Genomic DNA, 20377 nt, shown 5'->3' on the forward strand with positions numbered 1-20377 from the left:
GCTATGGGAAAAGGTACAATGGCATAGTTAAAGTTAGTTGAGGCCAAGAAGAAGTTGTGCTAATTTTTTTTTAAATGTTGAATAGGTAACTAGAGTCCTACAATTCATTGGCCTAAATAGCCCACTTGTCGAGTTTCAATGCAATGGCCATGGAGGACCTCAGGTTAGTAGAGATCCAAGCAGTCCATTTTGTTATAGTTGCGACAGCGCACAAACCATTTTGCGTGTTTCATCTTTAAAAGGTTGTGTTGTGAACCGTGACGGTCCGCAAGTCACTATACAAATTCATGGTAATCACGTGGACGAAGTGTTGAAGCTCCATTGCCCTTTTATAGAGTTCCACAGCCGTAGTGTTGTTGCCACAATAAACATGTTGTTACCATTTGGAGAGTTTACTATAAATAGTGCTGGCTTTGTTACTACCTTCGCAGCAAGTGTTTGATGCTATGCTTGCTGCTATTGTTACTATGTATATAGCTAGCCTTCTAGACTGCTATGCATAGATTTCCTTTGGAAAATGCTATTGCAAGAGTTCTTCCCTCTTTTCGCTATATATACTTCCACTATGAATAAAGCTTGTAACTTTTTGGGCTTTTGAAGCTTACATGAGTGAATAAACAAGTGCAAACACACGTGATGTGGTTCTTGATGCATGTTGGTACACAAAATAAGTATGTTATTATGAATAGGTACCACGACAAATGAAACCATTGTGTGCAACTTTTTTTGTTCATAAGAATTCATGACGCTTCAAAACAAAAAAATGAAAACCATAGATACTTAAAGAATAGGAAATCCAAAGATGGAGCCAATGCTTGACCTTAGCCCATATAATCTAAACTTGGACATTGACTTCATTAACAAGTGGCCTTGCAATACTGACATCTAGACTTGTTTGTTGGCATTCTATCCAACATATGAATACGAGGCGTTGTTGGACATGTTGCAAGAATACGTTTTGAATAGAAAAGTCGTTAGTACAACAAGTTGGAGTAACCTTAACAACTTCATCGAAGAGAAAGGAGACCTCATAAAACAAAGAGAGGCCATTGCAAAACTTGTGCAAAATTTTGCTTATTCATGCCCTATCATGTATTACTGCTAGAAAACTTCCCACGACAAGTTTGGTGATTGTTTTAGTTTGTTTATACATATTAGGAAGCAAGTTAGTCGAGGCATAAAAGTCGGGCATTAAAAAAGATGTCTATGCACTCACTCCTATTAAATGAATCAACTTTGCCAATGACAATCATTCTTCTAATCCTAAGTGAGGAAAAACGTGGTTACAAGATGTGGACACCAATTGATGAAAACTTGCTAAAGACAATTGCAATAAACGTTAACAAACTTGCGAAAGCAATGGCCTCATTTTTGAAGAGCAACAATGCGTAGGGAGATACAACACCCAAAACATTTGCAGCAAAATTTATAGGATGTGGGCAAGCAACTCTTGGCTTGGGTGACTGTTGCAAGTGCAAAGCCCTTCCATTGACCAAAGAAAAGTAGAACTACTACAGCCAAGCAAACCTATAGAAACTAACGTTTGTGGACATGGAAAAAGAAAATCTATCCAAATTGGGTACTAGCAAAGCACAAATGTCATACTAACACGCCAAGATTTTCATGCTGTTGCTGTTGTTGTCTGATGTTCAAATGAAAAATGAAGCCCACAACGATAGAGCACAAAGAATTCATGAAGGCCCAAAACTTATGGTCGGAATGCACACCATTGGAGGGGCAATACTTATGGTGGTCACTTTCTCGCAGACAGATCAACAAAATAGCAATCCCTAAATTCTCATCTCAAAATATGATCTTTCTAAATAAACAAGATACACATCCACTTTAAACAAAGTCCGGGAACACCTGGTCTCCATAAGAATAATGTTTGCTTAAATTCGGGAACTAACATACGAAGGACATCTTGGCCTTCACAGTAGCATCATCAACATCGTTGCCAACATTGACAGGGCACAAAATGTCTTTCCGCGCTTCATTGACGATTGTGCAATGGTGGCGGTTGCAATGAAGCGAAGAATGCAGTATAACTATAACTACGCCAGTGGTCTTGTACACCCAAGTATGATGATGCACACACTACATGAGTTACTAGTAGACAGTCCTTTGTATAAAGAAAACAACGTCAAGATTAACGCATTGTGGATGCAACACATTAAGAACATCCAACGCGTTGATGACAATGAGAGAAACAAAACATCACAATTAGGGAACAACAATGCTGGAGTGGAGATGAGGAGAGAGGGCACAACTAGAGAGCACACCACAAATGACTAACTATACACTAGATTTAGTTGAAAATGTAGAATATATACAAGCCCATTTAGGGTTAGGGTTAGGGCATCTAACCCTTTCCTTTATAGCACTCTATTGGGTTAGTGCTATGCACATATGATCACATTATGTTGAGCATGATCTCTCAACACCTTCCCTCAAGATCAACATCATGAAGTAGGCCTTTTTCTCAAGATGATGATTTTGGGGAATCAAAGAAGGACTAAACATTACATTCCATCACACCCCTTTAATGGGAATGTCCTTCCTCTACGTCAAACCAAGAGCTAGTCGGTGTTTCTCGAAAAGCTCTTTACCGAGTGGTTTGGTAAAGATATCTGCAACATTCTCTTTGCTATCACAATGCTACAGTGTGATGTCACTAAGTAACACTCTTTCTCTGATGAAATGCTCTTTGACATCAATGTGCTTTGTCCTGGAGTGATATACTAGATTCTTGTCCTATGCTTGAGCCGATTGGTTATCACAGTATATTGTTGTCGACTTTGACTCATCAAAGTAATCTGTTTTTGACAATAGTCTTCTGAGCCATATAGCCTCACATGCACCTGTAGTGAGTGCTCTATATTTTGCTTCAGTCGAAGATAAAGAAACAGTTGGCTATTTGTTTGACAACCATGATATAGCACCTTGACCAAGGAAAAATGCATATCCCTATGTGGATCTCTTAGTCTCATGATCTCATTTGTGGTGTGCTCTATAGCTGTGCCTTCTCTCCTCATCTCCACTCTTCTCCTCTCCCCTCTTCATATTTTGTCATGGTATCAGAGCTCCCTTGCCTTCCGCTGAGGCATTGCGATCCGAGAGTGAGATAGAGAGTGATCAAGAGATTGAGTGTTCATCTTTCATTCTGTTGATGAAAGATCTCCATTGAGTGATAGAAATTCTGTTCATGTGAGAGAATTTTCGTTTGTATATTGTGAGAGGATTCTTTTGAGAAGCTTTCGTTCGTTCCGCTTTGAGAGATTCATTGAGAAAGAGAGTCTCATTTCTTTGTTGCATGAGATTTCAATTCTGAGAGTCCATTCTATGAGAGAGAGAGAAAGATAGGGAGAGTTCTGTGATATTTCTGAGAGGAAATCTTGTCTTGAGAGATTCCTAAGAGAGAGAGCAAGCGACCTCTCCAACTACTCTAAGGCCTCGACTTCAACAACTACAAAGTGCTCAGCCTAGTTGCTTCTACAAACTATTCAACAAAGTTTCCAAGGCACCTAAACCGCGGTCACGATCCAACTGCAGCGATCAGCTCCAGCAATGCCTTCAAACCACTGCTGTAATGAAGGCTCCATCCAGCACTGACTGCCAAGCGACACGACTTCTAGCAAACTACATGGCACCTGCGTGACAGCAAGAGCTCAACAGTTCCTCCAACGCTTCAGTCACCAACGAGCAGCGACCTCCACGGCTCATAGCCTCTATGACCAGATGCCCTCTACAACGACCTTACGAGCTTCCTTCTAGACCTTACGTTGATGCCTGAGAGTGCTCTCAACGGAAGCAAGAACGGAAGAGGGAGAGAGAGAAACAGAGAGCCACACAAGTTTTGGTGGGTGCAGAACCACCCTAATCTTCTTTTTCATTCATTTATATATGTGTTTGAGTATTGTACATAACCGAGGTAAAGGCACAATGACCTTTAACCCCCACAACCCCCACTTAAAGAACAATGTGCTCTGATACCAGTTGAGAGTGCTCTCAATGGAAGCAAGAACGGAAGAGGGAGAGAGAGAAACAGAGAGCCACACAAGTTTTGGTGGGTGCAGAACCACCCTAATCTTCTTTTTCAGTCATTTATATATGTGTTTGAGTATTGTACATAACCGGGGTAAAGGCACAGTGACCTTTAACCCCCACAACCTCCCACTTAAAGGACAATGTGCCTTTAAGGGAGAACAACCAGTGAGCATACTATCCAATGCCCATCAATACATGACAATACTCAAACCGCTAACTAGGTAGACTCTTCGTCAGCATATCTGCAGGGTTATCATCTGTATGAACCTTGACAAGCTCTATGCGCTTGTCCTCAAGTACCTCCCTGATGAAATGGTACCTGACCTCAATGTGTTTGGTCTTTGCATGAAAGACCGAATTCCGTGCTAGCTGAATAGCACTCATGGAATCACTATGCAATGTCGGTACACCTGTATGAATCCCCAAATCTCCCACTAGCCAATCAAGCCATATAGCCTCCTTGCAACCCTCTGTGGCTGCAACATACTCAGCCTCTGTGGTAGACAAAGCAACGCACTTCTGTGCACGAGACATCCATGACACTACACCACCTGCAAAGGTGAACACATAACCAAAAGTGGATCTCCTACTATCCACATGCCCTGCATAGTCTGAATCTGTGTACCCAAGTACACGCATGTCTCCTTTACCAAAGCAGATGCACATCTCCTTGGTACCCTTCATGTACCTCATGATGCACTTAACTGCCTCCCAATGCCTCTTTCCTGGATTAGCCATATACTGGCTAACAACTCCCACTGCAAATGCAATGTCTGGTCTAGTAGCTATCATAGCATACATAAGACTCCCAACTGCTGATGCATAAGGAACCTTGGTCATCATGGCCCTCTCCTCATCTGATTTGGGACTATCTGTGTGACTCAGTTTCACATATGGAGGCAATGGAGTACTCACTGCCTTCCCCCCATATTGAAACGCTGCAATACTTTTGTAACATACTCTTTTTGTGAAAGCCAAAGGAGTTTCCTACTCCGATCACGCGTGATGCGCATACCAAAATATGACCTGCAAATCCCAAATCCTTCATATCAAAGGCCTCATGCAACTTGGCCTTTAATGCATCTAGCTCATAAGTATTCTTGCTAGCCAATAGCATATCATCCACATATAGTGCCAAGATTATCAGGCTATTATCCTTAGCCCTTTTAGTGTAGAGGCAGTGATCAATTTCACTCCTTCTAAAACCCTGGGACCGAAAGAAAGCATCAAACTTCTGATACCATTCTCCAGGCACTTGCTTAAGACCATAGAGACTCTTCTTTAGCTTGCAAACTAAATGCTCTTTGCCCTTTTCTTCAAAGCCTTCTGGCTAAACCATGTAAATTTCCTCATGCAAATCCCCATGCAAGAAAGTTGTCTTGACATCCATCTGCATAAGCTCCATATCCTCTACTGCCACTAGTCCAAGCATGCATCTAAGTGTGGTCATCTTCACAACCGGAGAGAATATCTCATCAAAGTCCACACCCTTCTCTTGCTTGAACCCTTTAGCGACCAAACGGGCCTTGTACCTAGGCACATCATCACTTGTGACCTGCATCTTATAGACCCATTTACATGGCAATGCTTTCTTTCCATGTGGCAAAGAAACCAAGTCCCAAGTCTTATTCTTCATAAGTGAACTCATCTCTGATTGCATAGCATACTCCCACTTGCGTTGATCCTCATGCATCATAGCCTGTCTGTAGCAAGAAGGCTCCCCGCAATCAGTAAGCATCACATAGTCTACCCCTGGAACAAACTTATCAGGTGGTCTAGACACTCTAGATGATCTTCTCAAGGGCATTTCAGCTTGCTGTCCCACCTGCATATCAGCCACATTTGGCTCATCATTTCCACCAATAGATGATCCATCATCTACCCTTGATTGTATACCTATGGGAGTACTTGGTGGTACCATTTCTTGCACATTTGGTGCATGGACAGCTTGCTGTCTATCAACATATGCAGGTGGATTCACATCCTGGAAAGTGATTCTCCTCATTTCCACATCCCTCATGGGTGCCTTATGCATCTTTTTCTCATTGAAGACTACATCATGGCTGTGTATGATCTTCTTTGCTTCTGGATCCCAGAGACGATAGCCCATCTCTCCACTTTCACCATAACCGAGAAAGATGCATTTCCTAGACTTAGGATCTAGCTTCTTTCGAAGCTCTTTTGGCACATGTGCATATGCCTCACACCCAAATATACGCAAATGAGAGTAAGAGGGCTTCTTGCCACTCCATGCCTCTTCAGGAATACCACCATCCAAACTCTTACTAGGTGATCTATTGATCACATGCACTGCAGTCTTCATTGCCTCAGCCCAAAAACCACAAGAAAGATTTGCATTGGAAAGCATGCATTGCAACCTTTCTTGAATGGTACAGTTCATCTTTTCTACAATTGGATTTTGCTCTGGAGTACGAGGGGATGTGAGCTCCCTCTTAATCCCACGTGTATCACAGAAATGCTGAAAGTCATGAGAGAGATACTCTCCACCATTGTCAGTCCGTAGGCATTTAAGCGTTCTACCTGACTGATTCTCAACCAAGGCCAGCCATTTCTGAAATACCTGGAACACATCACTCTTCCAAGCTATAGCATAAGCCCACACTTTCCTAATTGCATCATCAATGAATGTCACATAGTATTCAGCCCCGCCTAATGACCATGTAGGCATGGGACCACATATGTCTGAATGCACCAAATCAAGCATTTCAAACTCTTTCTTTCCCCTTCTTTTGTGGGCTGATTTAGTCTGCTTCCCATAGAGATAATGCTCACAAAATTCAAAATCAGAGAAACTCAAATGCGGTACATAACCCAAACGGCATAAGAGTTTCATTCCATTCTGGCTCATGTGCCCCAACCTGCAATGCCACAAAGAAGTGCTTGGTTGCTCGGTTATTGCAACAACATGATCAAATACCCCTGATACATGTAAGGGATACAAAGTCCCACACTTGGCACCCCTGGCCAAAAGCATAGAGCCCTTCTGAATTTTCCAACTCTGAAAGCCAAAAGTGGTGTGAAAACTAGCATCATCTAGCTGACCCACTAAAATAAGGCTCTTGGTCAACTTAGGCTCAACTTAGGCACATGTCTCACATGTTTCGAAATAAATGTAGACCCATTTGTAAAAGAAAACTTTATGTCACCTACTCCCACTATGTCACATGCATAGTCATTTCCAAGATGCACACAACCTGTTTTTCCACTGTCATAAGTGGAGAACCATTCCCTATGGGGAGTAACATGGAATGAAGCACCAGAATCCAAAATCCAATCCTGGGAATATGCATCATCTGAAGTGGTAAGCAACTCTGCAGATAAACTAGACATGAAGAGAACGTCATTGTCACTATCATGTGTGACTGCATTGATCTCCTCGATCTTCACTTTTCCTTTGTCCTCCCTTGGACTCTCTTCCTTTTGATTTGCACCCCAATTTGCATTCTTTTTCTTATCCTTTTGCTCTCTTTTCAGCTTGTAGCAATCCTTTTTCATATGGCCCTTCATGCCACAGTGGTAACACTCAATGTTCCATGCCTTGGATTTGCTACGAGACTTTCCTCTTTCTTGGGACTTCCCCCTGAACTGTGATCTGCCCCTTTGCACATTTAAGGCTACATCCTGCTTGTTGCCGTCCATAGACTTCCGTCTAATCTCCTTGGCCAACAAGCTACCCACAACATCATCAAATTTCAGTACTCCACCAGGTGCAGAGTTACTGACAGCTGTACGGAAGGTATCCCATGAGGATGGCAATGAACATAAGAGAAATATTGCCTGGCTCCGCATCAAAATTCATCTTCTAAGCCTGAAGCTGGCTGAAAATAATATTGAATTCATTCAAGTGAGAAGCAATGGAGACCCCTTCGTTCATTTGCAGCTCAAACAACCTCTTCATGAGGTAAACTTTATTAGAGGCAGTTTCCTTTTCATAAGTGGCACACAGTTTCTTCCACAAATCTTTCGTAGTCTGCTCATTTACTACTGTGAAATAAACTGACTCTACAAGATGAAGTCTAATAGTAGATTTTGCTAATGCATCCAACTCATTCCAATCATCCTCAGACATATTTGCAGGCTTAGCTTCAATCCTTGCCAAGGGTTTAATCTGCTTCTTTTGAATAAGCACATCCCTTATTTGTTCTTTCCACAAAGAAAAGTTTGTCCCATCAAACTTTTTAATGCTGAAAAACTCCTTTTTAGACATGGAAGAGGATGCCATGATGCAAATAAAGTAAAATCCCAAATGCTAGTGCCTATAAGAGAGAATCACACCAAATACCAGGTGCACCCAAATGTGTATGCCACAATAGAGTGAAATATCACCAAAACTCAAAGCTCAAAGCATCAAAAGATGCATCTGACTCATGTGCATATACTATGCATCCATATGAGCAAATCTTGCCCAAAAGAAAATGCCAACTGCAATGGCAATCCAAAATGCCAATAAGTGCCAAATGACTCAAGCATAAACACCGTCCACTGGCATATGCATCAATAATATCTCATCCAAGAGAGCATAGCACTATCAGTGCATCACCTGCAATGTGTCAAAGCTGTCCCTCAGCATAAAATAGCATCCATGTGCAAAGCATCCATAAAAAATAGCATCCCACAAGGCAATCTGGGCCTATCAGCGCATCCAATAAGGACCGCAATGCATCCAAATGGCCTATAAATCATCCACTGCAACCCAATGCACACCACGAATGAGCACACACTACTCAAACTATAACCAGAGTGATCTGCATAAGGTATGCTCAAGAAATCATGGTCCCACGATAATGACCACTACTGAAAATAGAATCTGAGATGCCTCAAAACATGGGCGCCATTGCATAATCGGACTCAGCAAGAAAATCTGCAAATATCTCTCTTCTGTCGGAACTCCAAAATCCCAACCGATGAGTGAGAAATGGGAGTCAACACTTATCAACTGCCATGTGGCATAAATCTAAGGTTTCAAAACCTTAGAATGAAAATTGCATAACAGAGAGACGAAATCGAATACACAGAGATGTATAACTCTGAAAATACTCCACCGAATCACGCAAGAACTGATAGGTAGGGGTTTTTGGGCATCCGGAACGCAATGGGACAGACGGTTTTGGAAACCGTGGTCTCAATCACTGGGTCCAACACACGGGCTGAAAAACGTTTTAAAAAACAGAGCTATTTGTAAACTCCACCGGAGTGCGAATGATGAGCAACATAGAAGTTTTAGGACCTCCTGAGTCCACCGGAATTGACAGATCTGCAAATGGTTGCTCCAAACTTGAGTTCCAACACCCGGGCAAAAAACGCAGAAACTGACACAGTGAGCTAAAAATCCAATGAAATGATCCCAGATTCAAGAATGAAGGTGTTTCCAAGCTCCTGTAGTGAAGTGGACACCAAAAGCAAGCAATAGTTGCCTCTACAAGTCAATACGGAGTCTCTGTCATCGAACGGAACAGGGAAAAGCTCAAAAAACGACTTTTTTTTTTTTGAAAACTCTTAACAGGCTCTCAAAACCACTTCGCAAAACCAAAGTGACTTTTCCAAAGGTTCCTCCAAGGTCTCTGCACACTCGGATGCAAGTAAAGTCACCCACAAAGCTTCCCACAAAGCTTCTCCTTCCTCCCACAGAGCTGCTGAGCTTCTAAGCATTCACGCACGCTCAGCTAGATCACCCGGGCTCTGATACCAGTTGAGAGTGCTCTCAACGGAAGCAAGAACGGAAGAGGGAGAGAGAGAAACAGAGAGCCACACAAGTTTTGGTGGGTGCAGAACCACCCTAATCTTCTTTTTCATTCATTTATATATGTGTTTGAGTATTGTACATAACCGGGGTAAAGGCACAGTGACCTTTAACCCCCACAATGCCTCCTTCAATCGTCTCCCTAGCTAGCACCTTAGCACCTTGGCGTCGCTCTGATACCATGACACAATATGACGATGGGAGAGGAGGAGTGGAGATGAGGAGAGAGGGCACAGCTAGAGAGCACACTATAAATGACTAAATGTACACTAGATTTAGTTGAAAATGTGGAATATATACAAACCCATTTAGGGTTCAAGTTAGGGCATCTAACCCTTTCCTTTATAGTACTCTATTGGGTTAGTGCTATGCACATATGATCACATGATGTTGAGCATGATCTCTCAACACTTACCAAGATATCATAAAGTGGGAACTTACATAAAGACCAGAGATTTGCATTTTGTATCAAAAATTTGTTCTTCAAGACCAAGAAAGTACTAGTCTGATGGGTCTTATCTTCAAGCTGGGTACGAATACACAAAGGACAACTATAGGGGATGACCTTGCAAGCCATAACTGCATTAGTAGACACAAATATTGAGCAATTGCTACAATCCAAAATAGGATATAGAGATTTCACATCCTTGCATACTTCTGCAGATTACAAGCAAAAACTAAAACAGAACTTGTTTGCAATGTTGAGACAGCTAGGCCCTCCTGCTTTCTTCGTGACTTTTTCGATGGCGGAGAAACGTTGGGAACTATAACTGGCTTGCCTAAAAGCACTACAGGATGAAGAAAATAACAACAATGATGAAAATAGTCATGCACATATTCAATACATTGTCAGGTCGGATCCCATCTACTATAACTCGTCACTATGTTCACAAGTTTCATGCACTAAAGACATTGCTACAATGAGATAGTGATATTCTAAGACCAGTGAACGATTTCTTTTTCATCACCCACTTCCAAAACCGAGGACGCCAATATGATCACGGCTTGCTATGGATCAACAATGCACCAAACTTTGGACAATGTGGCGATGGTGAGCTCGAGGAATACGTGGACAGGCACATTACAAAAATAGCTCAGATTTACCACCCCTACTAAAGGATATACAAACGCACAAACATAAGAATACTTGCACAAAAAAGAACCAAAAGTGTCGCTTTGGTTTTTTGCGGCCACCCATGAGGAAAACTTGTATACTCCTCCCTCTAGAAAACAATATTCACAAAACCAAACACAAAAAAGACTTCAAAACCATATTGATTATCCTATTAAAAAAATAAACTACATCGATGGGTTATGATACATTTCTTGATTAAGCAAACATGGTAGAAGAAGGAAACTTACTCTATTTACCGTTCATACAACCTAAGTACTCACTGAATGACATGTTCCAAACCTGGCATGACATGTAAAGTTGCAAATGCCGAAATGATCAACAAAAATTATCACGCCAAAAAGCATAAGTACTAAGTTCCAAATTGGAAATAGCCATCTAAATACCGCTTACAAAACACAATCCCTAGTACAACTTGCATCAACACGAACAAACATTGTTCACAAGGTCCTGACCATGGAGTCACTTGCCTTCAACCCATCAAATATAAGGATGCACGACCTTGTTTACATAGCTCTATCACGAGTACAAAACCCAGCTAATATGTATCTGCTTTGTGAAATTGAGCCACAAAACATGAAAGTTGACCTAGCAACTTTATAAGAAATAAAATTCTTACAAACAGAAGGTTCGTGGCCTTTTGAACAAACCACTCTTGCAAACACAAACAACGTTCAAAACAAAATACAAAGTTTAAACACCAGATCTTTTCATTGCCAATATCTTGCATTGTCAAACCATCATGGATGCAACAATACTATGGCTACAAGAAACCTATATTCACTCATCCAATGATACAACACTACCACGACTTAAGTATCTCACAACAACACGACCTTTAGGCCTTAGCATATACTTCAAAATCATCATCAAAATCATACATACATCAGATGTTTACATGCACGGTTGCGAATGGCTACTCAAAATACTCAAAATAAGACCCGACAAAGAAATAGCCATAATAAATGTTTACAAATCTCCAAACACAAAAACACCAACCCTCATTCAAATATTGCAAGACCTATACAACAAAATATCAACTAATATAAACACGTACACTATAGGAGACTTCAATATTAACTACCAATCTAACACCACAAATATATCAAACCTCCTACAATTCATGAAACAAAATAAAATGAAACAACTCATCACACTACCCACAACAACCCACGGTTCCACTATTGACCACATATGGACAAGGTCAACAACAACCAAGGATGCACACGAAACATATTTCGTATACTTTTAAAAAGTACAACAAATCCAATGTCGCCCAAAATTTAAAAATCAAGGCAGGCTAGTTGAACTTTGTTCACCTTTTTTTTTAAAGGTGGAGCTCAGGTGGAGCTAGAATCCATTCCCTTTTCTTGGTTCCACCATCTAAGATTGGTCATGGTTGTTGTTGACATGCCCATGGGAGCTATTTTGAATCTTGTGTACATATGCTAGCTCTCAAAACAAAACAAAAACTTGTGTGCACCTTACACATGTGCATGCACTTGGGTTTTTTCCAAGCACCACAACTCAACCCACTCACAATTGCATAACTCATTTTTGTCAGCAACCCTTCCATCTCTCACACGTCTCTAGATGATGTTGCAGAGAGAGAGAGAGAGAGAGAGAGAGAGAGAGAGATTGGGAGGCGTGGGATACTTTAACAAAAATGGATAGCACAAATACGCAAGCCAGGAAAATGCAGCTCAGGCAGGAGTTGCATAATGCGCAACGAGAAGACATGAGCACCAATGAATATCACATGAAGGTGAAGAAGATTGCAGATGCACTTGCTTCTATTGGGTCAGAAGTGGAAGATGATGATTTAGTTTCTGTGATCTTGAATGGTCTAGGGGGGGAGGAGGGAGGGGGGATTTCAAAACATTAACCTTGTTGCTATTACCCATTTTTGTTTATTAGATGAATCCCACATTGATTGACACACTTGAAAGTGTGAACATGTTCAAAAAGTTTGTTTCCTATCGTAATTAACACATTGATTATACTTTTGCACAATCCTTCATGCCACTATAGAGAGTAGCAATGAAATATCACTCATAAGGGAGGACCTAGCTGCAAGTTCTACTTTTTTTCTCCTTTGCATGTTGCTTTAGCCCTTTGGTTTCATTCTAGTGACCTCCTTTGGAACCCTGTGAAACTCTCCACTTGGGGCATCCCTTGGGTACCATGTCTCCTTCATGTCGGTTCCCTTTAAAACCTTCCTTATGGACTCTTCTATTAATGCCTAGGCTTCTGAATGGGATTCATGTTGATCCTGGGTCAACACAACTACCAACCCAAGTTCTAGGAGACACAGCACCAAGGTTCCACCTTCCAAGTACCCAAGCAGAGAACACCCAAACGACTAGGGTAGGTTGAAGGAAGCTATGCAGGCAATCCAACCCATGGCATCGATTCACACAAGATTTCAGGGCCACATCCAAAGCATTCATCGGAATGCAAGAAAATGATTTAGAGTTTTAACCAAGTGGAAAGGGAATGACCACAACCAGGGAGCCACAAGCTTGTGACAACCAAATTAAAATCCCCCTGAACTCATTAAGGTGACATTCCAAGACTTCAAGGAGAATGAAGAAGAGGATCCCTATAGCCATCTGCAGAGTTTTCGGCAAGTTTGCCATATAAACAATGCAACAACCAAGGAAGAGTACATGAACTACTTTCCATGTACCTTGGTAAAAATAGCGCAAATATGGTTCAACCAATTTCCAATTGGCGGCATTACAAAGTGGCATCATGAGTCTAAGGGATTTCTTAGATGCTTCAGAGACGAGATCAATGAGGAAGATGTTTGCATTAACTGAGTCACTTGAACTACTCATGAGGTGTAGGTTCCTAAACTCTCTTGAAGGAAGAGGTGTTTTTGGTCATTTTTTCATTTGCATGTATCAAATGCATTCTATGTCATGTTGTATGCATCCATTCTTTATAAAGTGCATTTTGTATCAAGTTGCATACATATACTCTATATAAAATGTATTTTGTATCATGTTACATGCATTCATTCTAGGGCCATATCGTCAATTGCATTTTTTTAAAGTTTAAATTTACTTTTCTAGATGTATCTTCATGCAACCACCGTGGTGGTTGTTGGAGCTATTTTGGCGCTATTTTGGTCCTAAACCAAGGAAAATGTAGGTCTACTTTATTGGTATTTTAGTCTTTCTTGCAATAAATCCCAAATGAGGGGAAAAGTATTCCAAGCCATCACAGTGACTAGAGGCCCGCTGGTGCCATCCAGATAATCAGACTAGAGGCCCAGTTGTGCCCTCCAGATAATCATAAGCCAAAATTCGAGCCACCGCGGTGACTAGAGGCTCGGTGGTGCCATCCAGATTATCGAGTAAAAAATGAGCAAAATAAATTACATCTACATCCAATAACAAGTTATATAAAAATTAACAACAATTTATACTGCGAGCCTCATGGAGCAAAAATTGAATGAAAGATCTTACATTTAGAAAAACTCAGCAATTGCTAAGAGCCTTAGAGGCCAAAAGATTACATCCAGCGAGGATAGCCACAACCATTGCTGAGTGGTTTATATAATAATTAACAACAGTTTATATTGAGAGTCTTATGGAGCAAAATTTGAACAAAAGAGATTCATTTGTAAAAAATCAACACGTTTTGAGAGCCTTAGAAGCCAAAAGATTACATCCAGTGAGCCAAAAGATCACTAAGGGCATTAAAGGCCAAAAGATTAGATCCAGCCATTGTTGAGTGGTTATGAACCTCGTTGAGCAAGACTCAGTATAGCACAATATTGAGGCCCATTAACCCATACCTAGTGTTCTCATTTGGGTGTGTCCTTGGGTTGAGGAGAAGCTCACGGAGTGTACTTTTGAAGGATTACTTGGTTACATGTATGTATAGAACAAAATTTTAATGTTTTTGAATAAATTGCTATATCCTATACTCTTTAGGATGCATGATTCACATGCAACATCACATTTGTAATGCTTTAACGACCTTGTTCCCTATTATTATTCCATATTTTTTTCTCATGTTCAAGTTTGGAATGTGTACTATAACTTGAAGACAAAGTTTGCCGAATTCTATTGAGCAATGCATAAGTTATGCCTATATTCAGGAAATTCCCTGAACCTCACAAAAAATGGCTACATCTAAGCAAACAATGACCTGTTTGGTAATGTTTGAAAGTATTCAAGAAGTTTCAGTCAATGATTATTGCATGATGATAATAATTTTCATATAATAGACTACACAAAATTAAATATGTCTCACCAAATTGAGATGAAAATTCAACAAGGTTGAAATTTTATATTTTATCTTCTAAGAAGCATTATTGATGCTGATTTGAATGCTTATTGTAATACAAAAGATTCTAGATCCGAATACTCTCTATAATTGATGGTTGCCTCATGTTCTGACTTTCACTCCCACTAGTAACTCCACTTCTATGTGGTGCAGATATGGGTTTGAGATTCTGTTAAAATGATGGGAGATGTGACATTGAAACTATTGCTCATAACTTCCCAAATTGTGATTTTTTGCTTTTTGTCATTTGCCTCTAGTATATCTTTTAATTATTGAGCTACTATACCTACCCCTAGAGAATGGCAAATGGTAATAGATTTATTTGTAGAGCTAAGTAATGAGCTTGTATGTGAGGGTATCTCCAAGTTTCTCCTCATGACAAAATTTGTATCTCCATTTAAATTAGTCATGCAAATTGATTACAAACTCCTATTCTAGGGTAACATAATGTTGTTTTTCAGCCCCACTATTTTCAGCTCTCCTTTGCACTGCACGAGAAGAAACAATGGCTCTAGCTATATGTTGACTAGAACTTTCATGAGCATTATGCAGGGAGGATATTTTATCCCCTTGTGGGTTGGAGATTCAGTTTGATTTGCATTTAGAATTAACAACTCTAGTCATTAGGCTCATCAATGACGTTGTGCATAGTATGACAAGTGAGGCCTTTATGTTTTTAGTACATTGGTAGCTTGCCTCCTACTTGCACCTCATACCATTACTTGCGTAGTACTTCTTCCAACTATCAATGGTTATCTTGTTGCACTTCTAGTACCTATGCATCTATTTTTTGTCTCCATACTATAGCTTTTTAAATAAAATGCCCAGAAGCATAGACATGTAGTGAATCCAGTCTCTCCAAATACTTCTGGCACTTTGAATGAATATAAAGTGTGGTACATACAAATTGCAAGATTTAGTTCCAATAAAAATGGCAAAAATAATAGCTTAAGAATCTCATCACCTCAGTTTCCTTTTTCCATAATCCCCATCTTATTCTTTGGGTCACAATTGTGGTAAAGCTTTACCCCAATACACTAGTTTTTGAAGTAGTTGACTACTTTTGCAACCACAATGAATGTCGTCACCCTCATCCTCATCCTCTCATGACTAAATCATGGTCCACCTTACCCCAACATGCTATGGTGTGTGTGTGTAAAAGAAAGGTTAAGGTTGTGTTTTTCATGAGACAAAAGGATATTGGCTTAACAAATATCTAAATGCAAAATGTGGAGTGAATATGTCAACGAATGGAGCTACATGCTAGGTAAAAGAATATTGTGCTCAATATATAGTTGAATGCAAAAGTGAAGTGAATCTATCAACAAATGGAGCTACAAGCTAGGTAATAAGGTGAACCTGTCAAAAATGGAGCTACAAGCTAGATACATAAAGCCTACATGCCCTCTCCCTCAATATTCTTAAAGAAACCCATAGAGTGACTTAGATGGATTATTCATGGGCAATAGTTGTGAAAGCTTAGTTGTACGTGCATATTGCCAACGATGTGTACTTCTTGAAATTAAGTAGCTCAAAGGATGGACAATGACACATAGTAGTTCCATTAGGGACATCTCTTGTACTTTGCTCAGGGGATGTAGTCACAAAGACAACCATTCTTGACTTTGATCTTCTTCTATGATGCCTTCAATACCTTAGGTAGTTAATGCTCCTTCAAAGGAATGGATTGTTGATACAATGTCTAAACCATTGCCACCTAGTTAATGTACGCCCTATGTACGCGTGCCTGTGTTCCAGAGAATAATGATGCATAATATAAGCAAACTTCTGAATAGTTGGAGTTGTAGGGCCTAGGTTGTCTTAGAGGACCTCTCCACAAGGTTGAAATTTTAGCATTGCAATGTTGAAGCTGCATGGCCGTAACACATTCCCATCAAGGCTTTCCCTCATCTCAAAGTGACATTTACGAGGCTTGATAGGGCTTTTGCAGATTGATTGATTAACAACATGGAGTGGATGTATTTGAGCTAATCCCAAAGCTTAGGTGGTGCAATGCTCTACTACTGGCAAGGCCTCAAACAAGCTTGTTGGGCTAGTGATGCAAGGTTGAGAAAAATGCCATTCGAGTATTCCAACTAGCATGGGGCCTTGATGTTTTTCTACTATAGGGGTGCTGAAATCAGTTGCATTTTGGGGTTGTCACACTCTGAAAATCATTGCTTTGCCTTTATGTGCACAAAGAGAGATTCTTGGGGTTGTCACACTCTGAAAATTATTGCTTTGCCTTTATGTGCACAAAGAGAGATTCTTGGCATTGAGATCAACCCAGGAGGTTTCATCCAATCACATCCCAAAACAATGTCCATAGGGCTCCATAGGTTTCATCAGAGAGTGGGATCCGGGCGTGGTGGCAACATAGGCTACTAAGAACGTGTTGTTTACGGATGCGGAGAAGCTCTCATAGAGGCTCAAGAGGGCTCTCTCTCTCTCTCTCTCTCTCTCTCTCTCTTGTTTTGTTTGCCATGTAGATTGTTAGATGCGAGGTAGGCAGCAAGCACCGCCCATCCATGATCCATCCCATCGTGTGAGATCCCAAAGTGTGGAGGTGGCAGGCGGGGATAGGCGATGCGGGATTCCCCGGTGAATGAATGAATGAGAGAAAATGCGAAGCATGCATGGAAAATAGTGAATGTGTTCTTAAGGTCTCCTTCAAAGGTACAAAGTGTCTTGTTTTATATACTAGTGACATTTGTGAGTGAGTGTGTGATAGAGGCTCGATGATCGTCATGCAGCTGCTGAGCCACCGCTCCTCCTCCTCCTCCTCCTCCTCCTCTCCCCTCGCCGCCGCCCCTGCTCAATGTATACAGGTTCGTTTTGTGTTTATAGAGCTCCCCTCTCTTTCCACATATCTAGTCTCTACTTCCCTTGCATTCTGTGGATTTGCTCACTTCTATTGCTGCTTCCTTTCAGCCTCCCCTCCCCTCCTTCCTTCGACCCCCTTCCTTCACATTCGACACCCTTCCGACTTTTTCCCCCACCTTCCTTCACGCTTCGACCTTCAACGTATCGTTCGTGAGAGTCCTCACCCGTAGCTCATGTCGTCGCGCCGTCGACGGAACTTACCATAGCGTTGCGGATGCAGACCTCGTGAGGTGGGTAAACAATTCCGTGCACGACCCCATCGTGGAGGTAGACCCTCTCACAATATTGCATCGATTACTAGCGCAGAAGCAGTCTGACCTGTCAAGTGCTTCTTCTCCACTAGTGGAGCAGACTGCCTCCTCGCCCCCATTAAGTCAACACAGCAGAGGTTCAAATCATATGACCATTTCTCTCGCAATAGCTGCTCTGGTTCTCACTGGAGGGGCAGCACTGGTCCAAATTTTCAGATCAAGACAGAAGGGTGAAAGACTGCAGCTAAATGACTGTCCAGGGCCACTAATTTCGGAAGGCGGGACTCTCAACGAGGCAATTCTAGCATCTCATGATGCCACCACAATACTCACGGCAAGTATGATGAAAGTTGAAGCTCCTTCGCTAGAAGGACTCATGTCTGCAAGCTCAGATCGATTTGATAAAAACCATAATAGTTTAACTATTCAGATCGATCATGAAAATGCAATCGTGAAACAAAGGCCTATCGTTGGCGGGATGGATGGTGAGTCTAAATTTCTTAGCAAAGCTGGGCAAACCCAGATACACACTCCCGCAATCCCCCGTCCTGAACAGAACGCGGGTGAGATCAAGGCGGGGTTTCCAACTCAAGCTCCCCACAAGGGCCACAATGAAGAGGTGAACGTCATAGAAGGGGCCATTGAAGCACCATGGTCTCACCAAGGATTAGTCTACAGGACTCAAACCGAATTACACTGGATGGATCATATCATCAGCAATGATCAGATTGCTCAGCCAGCGTCAGGTATTTAACTAGAGTACGTTTTAAGAATTCATTGGTTGGTGACAAGTTATCTCCAGCAGCGTAAGCGGCTATAACCTTTCTTGGTTGAATTTAAAAAGTATGAATTTTATTGTGAAACAGGTATGCTTGCTTCTGATTCTATGCAAAAGCAAGAACAGATTGTAGCAGAGAAATCATCTGTTGATGAACCAGCTCCAAAGGATTCAGCTACAGGAGCTTTGAGCACGTCTGATTCGCACAGTGCCAACAGCTTAATAGACCCTGCCTATCCTTCTAGTCCATCCGATTCGAAGAGCTCAACTCGAACTGACATTCATTCACCTAGCAAGAAAGTCGGTAACTGTCCTTCACCGAATCACTCAATCAATGAACATGGGATTATCTTGAATCTACTCTAGCGTGATGCCTCTGTTGTTTCCATCAAAGGTGATTCTTTGAAACTTTAAGTTTCGTGGCTCTTGCAGAATTCCGACCGAGACAGAAAAGGACTCAATGAAGCACTTGAAGCGGCTCTTCCAGCCGTAGCCATTGCAGCTGGTACCATGGGAACCTTCTTAGGAGGTACGTGCTCTGTATTCTGCAAGGTGAAGCATCAATTGAACTTCGACGTTGAAAATTTTGGTTGTCGTCTTCTGGGTTGAAATACAGCAACTGGAGGCCTGCCCGTAGTGAGTTTTGTAGCAGCTGCAATCTTAATTTCTCGTGAATTTCTTTGGGATCAAAGCAGGTAGGTAATTAAGCCACAGATAGTTCATACTTCCATTGATTTTACGCCAGGCTTTGTTTCAAAGTGATTGCGCTTACTTCGAAGAGTTGCCTTTCTTATCTTTTTTAAATCTCATTTGTCACAGGGAGGAATTCTGGAAAGAATTGAGTAGCATTAGGGACCGTCAAAAGCTCATAGCTTTCTTGACAAAACGGAAGATTGTGAAAGAAATTTAGTTGGATGTACATTCTACATGACGCCTTTCACATGGTGTTACAGTGGCCTTGTACATGTACCATAATCCAGGCCGTTCTTTGCTTGTAAATAGAGTTTAGCTGCCATTCTTTTCTTCCTTAGTCCAGGTAATTTTAAAAGGGATATCTTATCGATTCATTTATCTCCTTTGAAAATATTTCTTTGAGGAGAATGGAATACATCATCAGATTACGAATGTCCCTTTGTGTATATAATCATCGGTCTCTCTCCAAGGTATAGCTAGATGTATAAGTTAAATAAAACCAATTTTACAATTGGTTTCTTTACTTGGATACT

General features: G+C 41.1%; 1 protein-coding gene across 3 annotated transcripts; it reads left to right on the plus strand.

Annotated features, from left to right (window-relative positions):
* Positions 1 to 17926: 17926 nt before the first annotated feature.
* On the plus strand, positions 17927 to 20297 carry LOC147899228 (uncharacterized). 3 transcript variants are annotated; one of them, XM_087378350.1, is made up of 6 exons: positions 17927 to 18067; positions 18171 to 19119; positions 19240 to 19451; positions 19584 to 19680; positions 19768 to 19846; positions 19971 to 20297. In XM_087378350.1, the coding sequence occupies exons 1-6, from the start codon at positions 17978 to 17980 to the stop codon at positions 20059 to 20061; spliced, it is 1518 nt and encodes a 505-aa protein (XP_087234476.1). In that variant the 5' UTR covers positions 17927 to 17977; the 3' UTR covers positions 20062 to 20297. The 3 variants fall into 3 exon arrangements, 2 of the variants coding, with proteins under 2 accessions (XP_087234476.1, XP_087234477.1); XR_015541432.1 differs by lacking the exon at positions 19971 to 20297 and having other exon boundaries at positions 19240 to 19455; positions 19768 to 19843; XM_087378351.1 differs by lacking the exons at positions 19768 to 19846; positions 19971 to 20297 and having other exon boundaries at positions 19240 to 19455; positions 19584 to 19753.
* The last annotated feature ends 80 nt before the right edge of the window (positions 20298 to 20377 follow it).

The sequence above is a fragment of the Dipteris shenzhenensis genome, chromosome 8 (assembly GCF_047967505.1).
Source record: "Dipteris shenzhenensis isolate YYH24624 ecotype China chromosome 8, Dip_SZ_1.0, whole genome shotgun sequence".
NCBI classification, from domain to species: domain Eukaryota; kingdom Viridiplantae; phylum Streptophyta; class Polypodiopsida; order Gleicheniales; family Dipteridaceae; genus Dipteris; species Dipteris shenzhenensis.